The 12958-nt window shown below is 40.5% G+C and overlaps 1 protein-coding gene across 1 annotated transcript in view; it reads right to left on the bottom strand.

Moving 5' to 3' along the window:
* Window positions 1-40: 40 nt before the first annotated feature.
* SEMA6D (semaphorin 6D) overlaps window positions 41-12958 on the bottom strand; it is a 65845-nt gene continuing 52927 nt past the window's right edge. Inside the window, exons 12-19 of the mRNA XM_018571183.1 lie at window positions 12773-12928; window positions 9508-9681; window positions 8919-9059; window positions 8749-8826; window positions 8240-8298; window positions 7850-7906; window positions 6681-6848; window positions 41-2421 (exon numbers count right to left, since the gene is read on the bottom strand). Coding sequence (XP_018426685.1) covers window positions 1094-2421; window positions 6681-6848; window positions 7850-7906; window positions 8240-8298; window positions 8749-8826; window positions 8919-9059; window positions 9508-9681; window positions 12773-12928 — 2161 coding nt within the window. The 3' untranslated portion in view covers window positions 41-1093. The remainder of the gene's footprint in view (window positions 2422-6680; window positions 6849-7849; window positions 7907-8239; window positions 8299-8748; window positions 8827-8918; window positions 9060-9507; window positions 9682-12772; window positions 12929-12958) is intronic.

Here is a 12958-nt window from a genome sequence, read left to right as displayed (position 1 = left end):
TCCTGGGCCCTTGCAATTCTCCCCCCCCCCCCCACTCAAGTTCCTAAATCTTTTGTGCTGAACAGCTAGTAGTTCCATTAAAGGAGGCTTGCATTTTAATTGATGTAAGTACAAAAACAGATTTGCTAGTACACTAGCCATTGTGAGTTTCCTTCAACACCAGCTTTAATCAATGAGGTTCACAGTGGCTAGGTACACCCAGCTATGAACTGATGCCAAGAGTAAACAAGCATGAATATACATAAATGCAGATTCTCCCTTGCATGTCCAGTGAATTACACAATATTTTTTAATAGCAGCATAACAATTCTAAAAAATCTTTACATTCTTGCACAAGGTGACTTGTTCAGCCAAGTCACTTATCTGGAAAGCTGGAGAGAGATGGATGTTAACCCTCTGATGCTCTCTCAGTAGAATACTAGTGGAAGGAAGTGCTCTGTTTGTCTCGTCATCCTCATTGTAAACAGTTGCACAGCATAGAAATTGCAATGAGAAACCTAACTTGCACAAGTATGTGTGTATGAGGGGCTAAAACACACATACCAAACAAGCACACATCAGGAGTATTTATGACATACAGAGATGCTACAGATGACTAACAATATGTATTGGACTTCAAATAATAAAAGGTACATCACCTAAAAATGCAGACTTTAACTAAGGTGATTTTCTGACTCTTGTGCAAGAGGCAAGGTGAATGCATATGTATTGATATGTTCACATTTAATGGGATGACTACACAGAGCGGCAGTTTGAAATGAAAGCCCGTTTTTTTTTTCAAGTATATATTTCAATTCTTAGTACTGTATCAGGTTTTTGTAATTGCAAGGTAGCCCCGACTGTGCTACATGTCCACTTACTGTATCTCCCAACAAAAGAAGCAAAATGACCAGCACTTTCCTCTGTTTTGTTCATTACAAGCATAGTTTGCAGTTCCCGTGTCTTGGCAAAACCTAATGTTACCAAACTAAAGACCATTTCTTTGGTCTCTCATGTGGGGACTGGTTCGGCAAGCAAGCTTCTCTCTGCCATACAGGTTCTTTTACAACACAATGTGTTATAACCATACACATTTTAAACAAGATGACAGGTCTCAGTAGCTATACTTATTTAGCTGTCTAACTGTTGTAGTTTGTGGGGCAAATGAAGGTTTTGGTGGTACATCAGGCTTTATGGAAGTTGTCCTCTTTATTCCCATACGAGGGAGAGTTCCATGCCCTGTATAGCTGCTTTGCCGTGATAAGGAAGTCTGTTGATGAACTATAACAGGTGTTCCTTGCATGTAGTCCATCCTTGGGTTAGGACTTGGAGGCATATATCCGCCTCGATTAACACTAGGTTGTCTCGAAATCAAGACACCGTTTGGTGAGTTCATAGTTTTGGGCATTGCTGATATTGAATGCCTCTGTGAAGAGTTTTTATGGTAACTTCTTTGTGATTCTAAAGATGACATTTGTCCATTCGGGGTAGAAGGCACATCCACCCGTTTTGTTGGGCTATTTCGTGGAAGAGTTGAAGAGGGAGAGTACAAGGATGCCTCCCTATTTGGAACTTTAGGTGGAATTTCAGACATGTTCCCCATAGTGTCAAGCATTAGTGTCTGATGTGGAGTCTGGTGGGTATTCTGATGAGCTACTTGAATGTCTGCCATTATAGCTTTGGGATTCCCCCCAGATTCATTCAAATGTTTTAGAAAGTCATTCAGAGTATTTCTGGAATCTACAGAACGTCGATGGTCTCTTTTACTTGGCTGTTTAACCAAAGAATGCTCAATATTGTGAAGCTTTTTGTCCGATTTGTGTGCATTGGAATTAGAAAAGGAAGTATTGTAATCATGGGTGGCATTTGGAAGAACAACAGCACTTGGGATCTGTCCATGAGCAAGAGGAGAGTGAGGGGGAGGGCTTGAAGGGAAAAACTGTGGACTCTTAAGAGGTGTTTCTTTACGTGAAATATTCAAATTGTTTTGAGCCTTTTCCCACTGGTTCTTGATGGGCTGTAAGCTCTTTTGCTGCAGCACTGGTGTAGATTCAGGGGTTGGAAGTGCAGCTAGTTCTGGTGGCTGCCCTTGAACATCCATCATGATGGCCTTGGTTTCGCCATTGGGTGGTAGTTCCTTTCTACTAGTTAGTATATTAGTATAGTGTTTAGGTGAATCAATGCTTTGTTGGTATTCCTTAACAGGGCTGTCAAACAAACCATTAAGTTTGGCAAAGCTTCCACTGGAATCAGTACAGGACTGGGCAGACTCGGCATCCTTGTGTATTTTTCTGGTTTTCCGTACAAACATTTCCCTGTAGCAGTAGACGACAACTCCTGCAATAAAAGCTCCAAGAACAAATGCAGCCAGGACGCAAGTGATCAGCACATTCATATGCACCATTTGATTTGATTCTCCCGACTGTACTTCCCACCTTACACCTGTAAAAATAAACAGATGCCAATTTTCAAGACATATCTCTGCAACTCAGTATAAGTCATGGTTCTTCAAAATAGTGACAGCTCATTAAATGTGTTTATCTAAATAGGATCATTTGCATTCTGTTCTCATTCTCCCTTCTATTAATCCTTGTGTCAGTCTGGATGGAAAACAACTTGGAGAGGATAAATGATGAACTTAAAAATAAAATTAAGAGACAGCTATAACATACATATGGGCAATTACTGCTTGTGATAAGTATGGGCTGTTTACTTCAATATAGTATAAGAGGGAGTGTGAAGTTTAATTGATTGGTGTTCTTTTGCATGCCGTTTGTTTTCTATGGTAGAACACAAAATCAGGCAAAATATACACAAACTATACAAAACTATATGAAATATACAAACTGTGCTAGGACAGAACCTTTCCACTGTGAATTTCTAGTCCAGTATGGATTGCAATTTCTTCTACTTTCCTGCGTTAGAAAACCTGTGCTCAGAGCAATGTTTATTTATGCTAATAAGATTTTTACAGCTGTGATACGATTACAGAAAGTCAAGGTTAGAAAAAGCACTGCACAATTACATAATTCTGATGAATGTCAGAAAGCAAAAAGGAATGTACTCTTTCTTTTAGACATTTAACAAAAAATGCCACAACATGAAAAACCATTAATGTTTTAGAAATGTACACACGGTAATGTTTTTCATAATACTATACTTTTTCCATGATACTTTACAGAACTCACCTCAGGCCATGGCACCTGTATATTTCTGGAAATTCTGAGGAAGTCTAAATTGCTCATTTTATCAGATGGACTCGTGCTTCTCAAGTTACCAAAACAGTCCTCTAGGTGACTGCCAGTGGTTAGCAAATATGTAGCAGCTGCCAGAAGAAGGTATCATATGGTAACCTGTCCATCCAAAGACTACTGACCAAATAAGTCTAGACTACCTCTATTTTACCAGAAGTGGTAATTGTGTGAGACTTCTGTAAAACTTTGTGCCTGTTCCTTTAAATGCTGGCATCCACTGTTAGGTTAGAGAATTGCCTGCCAGACCCCTAATTAGCTCAGGAATGGGACGCCAGATAACATTTTAAAATGAATGCATATTCTGCAGATACCACTGAATCATCAGGGGGACAATAAAATGGTCACACAGTAATACCGTACACTTCCAGGTGTAATTAATATGCAACTGGTTTGTCTGACATACTGCTTAGATAACAACATCAATAAGGATTTGGCAGCAGCGTTGTTTTGTCAGTAATAATATATCAATGAATGAATAATACATATGGATAAAGAATATGGCATTAGTGCACCAGTAAAAAATAAAGAAATATTTTAAAAACACAACTCAAGATTTTCAGTATTATACATTGTTAACCGAATAAACCTGTTGAAAGCCATTAAGATTAATTTATGAGCAGCTATATGAGAATGGATTTACCCTTAATGGATACAATATGCTTTATACATCTGCCTTAGAAGAAAAACAATGTTAATTGCTTGTCACTATCAGAGAGGTAAGTCAGCAACCACAGACATACAAGAAGTTAAACTGCTCATACACAGAAAACTGAAGAGAAATCCTTAAAGTTGTAAATGCCGCTAGTTAGAACAGCTCCTACTTGAGTGCAATACTTAATTTAGCTATTACAATGTTTAGATGAAGAATTAGTACTAGAACCACAAAGAAAGCCGGATTCTGTTAGTGGGAAGGCCTTTGAACATTTAACAAGAAATGCTCCGGGTTATCAGATTTGTTGGCAGTGCAGAAAGGAAAAACAAAACTTGAAAACACAAATTAGAACTGAAGAACTCAATAAAAAGTAAACAGAAAAAAAACAGACAACATAAATAGTTAAAAGATAAAAGAAGAAACATTTAAACAAGGCACTAAAAATAAAAAAGTGAAGTATAAAAGCAATGCATATCCAAACTAGACCTTTTTAATGTATGAATTTTTCAGAAAGTGTTCTTTCCTTTGACTTAACCTCCTATCAGCCCTAAATAACTGCAATCATGGTGGCTCGTCAAATGTAAAGTCCCAATAATTGCAAGAAACATTATATGTTGGCTCTGGAACGGCATCATTAAATGGATATCAACCATTGATAGCAATGGGTTCATCAGAGCAATGTTAATGTAAAAAAAGGCCTCCTTTCTGCTTTTTGAAACCAGAATAGTTGAGGTCCTGTGCAAGGCAACTCATGCTTTTCATTACAGAGCTGGAAAACTATTGTAAACTCAATAAGTCTCTAAAACTGACTGGACTGCTTACTAAGCTGTTGATTCTAAATGAATGAAGTTTTTATTTACACAGTGATGTTCCATCTGTAGGTTCCTTCAATTTAATTTAAAAAATAAGATGCCACACAGATAGGAGAGTAAATACTCCTAAATATAAGTGGGCTAATTCTGCAGTTCTGGATAACTTCCTATATCATCGTCTATTTTTATGAAGAATCTTTCTTTTAGATATGGTATATATACTACACTATGGGGTCTATTCACTAAGCTGCCGAAGGATCTAGCTGTAGCTTCGGCTGATCCTTTGGCTAGCTTCGGCCCCAGGACCCCTTCGGTTCAGTAGAACCGAAGGGCTGCTGTACGGGCTATTCACTATTCACTATAGCCCGTACAGCTCCGAAGTCGGCCAATCGGCTCAGTCGAGCTGAAGGCATATGCTTCGGCTCGACTGAGCCGAGGTGAAAGCCGAAGCTGGCCGAGCGGCCGGCCATTGGCCAGCCTGCTTCTGACAGCTGGGCGGAGCCAGCCGTCATCTTACGGCTGGCTCCGGCCACTTGCAGAGAGATCAGCGTCCCTGGTCAACCAGGGACGCTGTCATTACACACTGAGAAACCGGCCGGCCCACTATGATATCACAGCGGCCTCTCCGTGTTCTCAGTGTGTAATGACAGATGGCGTACCTGGTAACCAGGAACGCCATCTGTCATTCCTCCCAGTCTAATAGGATCCCGGCCGCCCGGGAGAGAAACACTTTCTCCCAGAAAGGTTCGATTTGAGCAAAGTAAACCTTTCCCTGCTCGTTTTTTTTTTTTTCTTCTGACATCGGAGCCGTCGGAAGAAAAAAAGAAAAAGCAAGAAATCACCATAGAAATGCATAGCTAGATTCCTATTGGCTATTTCAATTTGCAATAGCCAGTAACAAACCAGCTATTGCACCTGCCCACTGCTGCTGTCAATCAGCAGAGGGGGACCTGCAGTTCTCCATCAGGTCCCCTCTGGTGATTGACAGCAGCAGAGGGCGGGTGCAATAGCTAGTTTGCTATAGGGTAATGCAAAGTGAAATAGCCAATAGGAATCTAGCTATGCTTTCCTATGGGGATTTCATTTTTTGTTTTTTTTTTGACGGCAACAGAACCGCCCGGCCAATAGAAAACAGTTGGGTGGAGCTTGCTATTACTGCTAGCTCCGCACAATCGTTTTCTAATTTTTTTTCTACTTTTTAAACTATTTTTCTATTCTGCCCGGTTCCACAGAGGGACCGGGCAGAACAGCCGAGCCGAATGCCGCTCACTGCTGTTCGGCATCTATGAGAATAGACCGAACAGCAGCGAGTAGCCTGCCGGAGGTTCGGCTTAGCTGATCCAGATGTTGAACTTGAAGGAGTCGAACTCCTTCTGCACTTCGGGTCGGCCGAGCATGCTGAGCATGCTGAACAGCGAAGTCACACGAAGCCACCCGATGTACGGCTGATTTCAGCCAATATACAGCTGGAATCAGCCATACCAGCCTGAAGTGAATAGCCGAACAGCGTTCGGCTCACTTCGCTTGGGGTCGGTTAGTCACTCGGCTGCCTGCGGCAGCTTAGTGAGTAGACCCCTATGTCTTAAACTTAATAGCTATGTAATGCTACCCAATAAAAGAAAAAAAATTATAATGATGTGGAATAATAAAACAAAACAGCAAACAATAATGACATGTAATAATAAGAAATGTGTAAAAAACATAAATGCATTAACAAATGCATTCAATATAAAAGAAACTAAAAAATAAAAGATACACTGCCATTTCTGAGTGGAAACATACCACAAAATCCTAACAGCAATTACATTCATCACTGTACAGTGTTCATTGTTATTAACAAGCTGACAACATGACCACCCCATCTAAAGTGATATATTTTTTTAAATCAAGCAAACAAAATAGACTACGGTCATGTACAGATAAATGTAATCTGTAGGTGGCATGTTTCCACTCAGTCTACAACATTCCCCTTGAAGGCCTTACCATCTGGGACACCTGTTAATGTATCAGTATAATCGGATGAGTTTGGGTCATCTTCTTGAACAGATTTCCGAGAGCCAGTCATTCTGGGTTTCCAGGAACCAATCACTTTAGGGAGAATGACTGGACTACTTGTCATTGTGGTTACAGAAGTAGTAAGAACTTCAATGTCTGTGGTAGCAAACAAATGTTGATTAAGTTGTATTCCAAAACACATCTCTATATATCTATTCCAATGCTGTGTCAAATAAGGAATAAAGGGGTTTTCTACTTTCAGTAGAAAGCAGACAGTTAAAGGTTAATGTTAACCTTTCTTTTCAACTGTGCTATAGTATTGTAGAATGGGATAGTTTGCTTCCCAACTGTGCTCTGATTGGACACCGTTCTCAGGAAGCTGGAACATATCAAGGTAGTCAGCATTTTTTACTTTTTTACTTAGAAGAAAGAAGATACATCTACTGCAGAGTTCTGAGACAGGAATCAACTATATTTATTTGAGGCAAAGAGAACTGAACAGCTCTGAGTGCTCTAACAACCCCAGATTATCAGCTGACCAATTAGAGTTCTTACATGGGGAACCCCTAACACTAGCAAATAGATATTTTCCCTTCTTCCAAAAAGTGGAAACTACACACTTCTTTTAACATATACATTGAGACTAGGGCATATACTTATAGACTTTAATAGGTTATACTTTTACATTAAAAAAACAGGACAAATAACGCTCAGAAATACACACGTCAGTAAACGTACAGTTAAATATAAAGATGTAGTATGAATAATAAGACCGTCATCTATAACCAATAGATGAGAAACAGATCCTGACAAATGTATGAAGAGTAATAATGAAAGCTGGCTGGCTTTCATGCTGTGGAAATGTCACATACTAATTAAACTTAATAAAAGATTTGACGCATCCATCAATAATGGGCAATTGGGTAGCATGCGGCCAGACATAGGTGAATTACTTATCTTATTAAAAAAAAAAAAAATACAAACAAAAAGGACAGATATCCATCCTTGCAATTAGTGAGTGCATGAAGTCGAAGCACAAAAATGAGGCCAACTGCGAAAGGAAGGGAGGAAGGGTAGGGTGGGGTCGGGCATAAGAGCAGAAAATGCTGAACCAAAAGAAAAGGCAGTTAATTTTAGATAAAATTAATAAAACTAACCAGATGTTGGATCGCCAAATATTTTGTAATCTGGTGTAGTTGTAGTAGGCAATTTTTCTAAAATTAAAGGAACAGGTCATCAGTAAAAGAAACTAAAGGAAACAAAAAAAGTTATATAAAATCTCAACAAAAAAGCAAAAAATAAAATGTATTTTCCGTTTCTTTTCTGGTATGTCCTTAAGCAGTTGCACATAGCCCAAAAATAATATACAAAATAAAAAAAACACATTTCACATGTTGTTTTCATCAACTGCAAGACAGCTAAGCCCATGAAAAAAATTAAGTTTAAGACTGAAAGGTGGTATGCGCATTATGAGTGCATTCTGTATTCTACTCTACAAAGCACAAATTAAAAGGCTCTAATGAGATTAGTGAAGGGTTGGTCCTTACCATGGCAGTCTCCGAGCTGTGCCGTGTTACCATGTTCCACATCCTGTTCATACCCAAAACTACGTAATGAAAAAACACAAATTAAATTTACTGCAGAATACTACCAGAGCAAGCAGTGTTCTTTTTACATGTATATAAAAAAAATACATCCAAGGCACAAGTTCCGACAAGACAAAATGTATTGTGTATACATAGAAAGCCAATTTATGCTTGTTTGTACAGGAGAATTGTTCTGTGATAATTAATAGGATTCTCCAGAGGAGCAATACTTCACTTCCCAACTGGATTCAAAGCAGATATTACAATCCTCGCAAGGATTAATGTTTTCTGTCTCCTAAGTATTACGTTACAAATACCATAAAAAATACACAGTCATTTCTGTCACTAAACAAAAATGATTTTATTCTCGCTGTAGTCATACTTGTAGAAAGAAGAAATGCATAATCCTAATAAAACAGTTTGGAAATCTATTAAGACATTTAGCAGTTACAGAGGATGATTACACTTACAACATGCCAGGCTTCACTCTGCCACAGGTTTCATGGTTTAGCCACCCACAATAAGGATCTCTTGAACTGATGCAAGACCTGTAAATGAATGAGAAAGCATTTGTCAGGCACATTTATGGTTTGACAGGAACAAAAAGTGGCAACCACTTAATTACAACAGCCTTACGTACTTTTTGCATGAGCCATATCGCTCACAGCGGCTAAGAGGCAGACGGACAATGCATCCTGAAAAGGCTACAAATAGGGAGTGGTGGTCTTTATCCATTTGCAAGGACAAGACTCTCCGGTCCTCATCAGTGTCTCCATAACATCTGCGGGAGTAATATAGATATGGAGCCATTAATTTATATACAAAAGGTGTAAAAAACAAAACAATTTTCTTTTAAATATAAGTAAATGGACCTCATGCATAAAAATGTCTCATTGCCTTGAACTGTCGGTCTTTAATTCTCCCATACTCCTTTGAGAACATGAGAAACTGGTTGCTATGGGTAGCAAGAATTGTATATTGGCTATGTACTATGTTCTGTCATGTCATGGCAACCAATTATAAATCATCTTTTATGATCTACTAAATGCTTACAATTACAGCCTACTAACTTTACTAATTCAGGTTTATGTTTGGTAAGCATTTTTAAGTTAAAAGCACAATTTTCTTCTTATTGCCAAAGCAGTAATCAGATTGAAAACGTGCATTTGTATAGGAGAGCAACTTGCAAGTGAAATCAATACATTTGTTTTGTACAAGGTAATGCTTACTTTGCACGGTTGTAAGCATCAATTTCTTCCAGTAATACACTGTCATTCAGAGAAAATGGATTAGTCTTGGCCAAGATCTTTAGAACAATCCCAGCTTCAGAGCCCACAAAGATGACTGTGTAGTTAAGGTAGGGGCCAGCGAGATGGTCAACTGCAACAGCAGTCAATCTGTACCTGAAATAAAAAGAAGGGAATGATAAAATATTTTTTTGTACTATTGTGACGGATTAGGTTACTGGAATTAATTAATATGTAAATATACTAGATGAGCTCATGGCTTATTACTGTATGTATGCATTTATGTATAAACATCCATAGGAGGTTTGGTTTGGTCGTGGACTTTTCTAATACACATTACCAGAGGGCTAAAAGTAACAATACACAGGGGGATCTCATAGTTTAAAGGAAGCCAGAGCTTTTTCCCATTTAAAGGAGAACTATGAGGTGAGTGCTTTTCACTCACCTCATAGTTCTAGCCGACCTGTGACAATGAGACTGTCACAGGTCGGCTCAGTAGATCGGGAGGTGAGCGAACACATACCGGCGTTCGCTCACCTCTCGATCCTGTCACGGCTCTCTGCCGTGACAGGGGAGGGGCTGGATTCCCCCCTCCCCGCTCCGATCCTCCAGCGCTGACTGGCGGAACGGACGGGGGAGGGGGCGGGTACAGCTGGCTCTGCCTCTAGATAGGCAGTGCCAGCTGTCACTCACACAGCTGGGCGGATCCAGACATAATTGTCAGGATCCGCTTCAGCTGAGGCGTCTCAGTATACCGCGAGCTGTAGCTCCCGATATACTGCGGCATCTCAGTATACCACAAGCTGTATACTGAGCTTAGTTTGATGGGAGGACGCTAGTTTGTGTCCTCCCGTTACCCTAAGAAGAACTATGGGGAAAAGCCCTAACCCCATAGTTCTACTTTAACTTATGATAATAAAACTGGTCCACCGCTCCAGCCTGTCCCCAGCTCTCCAGTATGGGCTAAGTGTGGGTCCGACCGGGAGCCATCGTCACTCAAAACCAAACTCTCGAGTGTAAGCAAGGTGCCGCATACAACTGACATCAGCTTCAAACTTTATTGCTGTTCAACAGCCAACATGCTCCTGTCCCCACCCATGAACTTCCCACCTCCGAGAGTTTCATTTAAATTTTGACTTGGCAAGAGAGTCATTGTATTGTGCCAAAACCTTGTTGCTATCTGTGTGTCTTATAACTATAAATTTATAGTCACTCACGCAGCTGGGCGGAGCTCGACATCTATGTCGGGATCCGCTCCGGCTGCGGTGTCTCGGTATACCGCGAGCTGTAGTTCGCGGTATACTGAGCTTAGGGTAACGGGAGGACGCTAGTTTGTGTCCTCCCGTTACCCTAAGGAGAACGAACTAGGGGGAAAAGCCCTGACCCCATAGTTCTCCTTTAAGGTAAAATAACAGGATAGTTTAATAGCTGAGCCCCACCAATGCTGTTACCTTCTCCAAGCTCTCCCCCCGCCCTGCTTACTCCCATGGAGCTCTGTGAAATACAAACCCAGTGCCACAATGACCAATTCCCAGGTCTGATAGCTCCTCTCTGACCATGCTAATTGGATGCTCAAGAAGGCAAGAATGAACACTGCAAGAGCTTGGATGTGAAGGAAACTTGTTAGTTGTCCTAAATGGGCAAAGTGCAATATTCTTTTTGAGCGTTAAATCAAATCCTTGGTTGACTTCTCTTTAAAACATAATACTGACCAGTTAAGGTTGTTCCTTAAGAAATAGTAAGAGAATGCTCTCTACCCCTCTCTGTTTTCAATCTATTTGAGTGTGCATGTTTTAGGGCTTAACATTGTTGGTAGACATATACATACACTGTCCTGGTCTGACACTGAATAAAGATCCACAGCTAGTCCAAGTATATGATAACCATGTGCTGATTTGGCTTTGTGCATACACATGTACAGTAAGAAAGTCGCTCTTGTATAATTATTTTTAGCCTGGGCTAATGGCAACCTTTTCAGAAGTAGCATGTGTGTCAGGGACCCAGGGTGTGTGTCAGGGACCCAGGGGGGCCGTTCCTTGTCCTTGCAGGTGCGGGCATCAGGCACAGGTAGCTCCTCCTCCCCCTAGCAGGGCATCAGGCACTGGTGTGGCCAGTGCGCGTGCGCAAGTCGCGTAGTGCGCCTGCGCCATTCCAAGCCACAGGTGCTACTCAGGCTGGTGGAGGACTTCAGCCTTCACCACTTGCCCTCAGCCTTGTGATTAGACTCTGACAGGGGAAGCTTCCTGGTTGCCCTGGCAACCAGGGGGCGGTCCTGGGTTCCCTGTGTATTTAAACCTGGTCAGAGCCTTGACTCATTGCTGAGTTATTCTACCTCATGGTGAACACCCAGCTCCCTCCTGTGAACCTGTTGTTTGATCTGACTTCGCGGCTACCGACCCTTTTGCTTGACCCTTCGACTACGATTCCTGCTGCCCGCCACGACCCGGAACTGGACCTGACTACCCGATTGGATTATACTTTTGTACTGCACTTTTTGGACATTATTCGTCCCTGCCAAGGGGTTCCACACCTGGCCCATTATTCCAGCCCTGCCTATGTTTTATATGGACCCTTTCTAAGCTATGTTAAATCTTCCTCCGCTATATAAATCCTGTATAATAATAATAATATTTTTAGAAAATAATATGATAGGATTTATTTGAACAGAAAATAGGTAGAGACCCACCCACTGCAACCAACCAGGAATCATATCTTATTCTCTGAAAAAGTATAGCATATGTATAGCCATTTTTTTTTGTTATAGTTTTGAATAGATTTTGATTTTGAACCAACTTAGTCAGGTGCTCTTAGGCTGGAAGTAAGGGGCATATGAAATGTCAGTGTTTTCACAAGCTTGAAGATGAGACACTGGCCTTTAAAATAGTGAAATTGCTAAAGTATGAGCAGTAGCCTTTACAAAAGTCATTAGAAAATAGGTGCTTTGCCAAATTTTAATATTTATAGGAATTTTCTTAAAGCATAGTTCTAAAGTAAGCCAAACGTTTTTTTTAGAATTGGATAGGGTGGTGAGCTGGAACCCCAGTTTGGTTTCATTTCTGTCTGTATCTCTTTTAGGGAGATTCCCTTTCTCTAATTATCTTGATCACTAATGTCACTGGTAGTGAACGTGAGGGTAAATCCAAAATTTTAAGTTGCCACCAGACCAGCGATGGTCATCTTTTTATACTCTCCACTACTTAAAAACATTGCTAGGTATCCAAAATGAGATTGGTGACTGATATCATACCTGACACGGGTTTTTGTGAACCAAGGCTCTTCGCTGATAGATGGGACTGCAGAGTCCATCAAGGGATGAGACTTGATAAAAGCCAGAGTGTCATCTGGAAAATCAGTGGAAGACCTATAATCTTCAGCATGGCCATGTCTTGCACAGCAACCAGGCCTAAAACAAAGATGAAATACGACCACAATA

This window comes from Nanorana parkeri, unplaced genomic scaffold, assembly GCF_000935625.1.
Source record: "Nanorana parkeri isolate BGI_ZX_2015 unplaced genomic scaffold, ASM93562v1 scaffold1694, whole genome shotgun sequence".
Classification (NCBI taxonomy): Eukaryota; Metazoa; Chordata; class Amphibia; order Anura; family Dicroglossidae; genus Nanorana; species Nanorana parkeri.
Note: the sequence above shows the minus strand (reverse complement) of the source record. Positions and strands in the feature narration are given on the sequence as shown.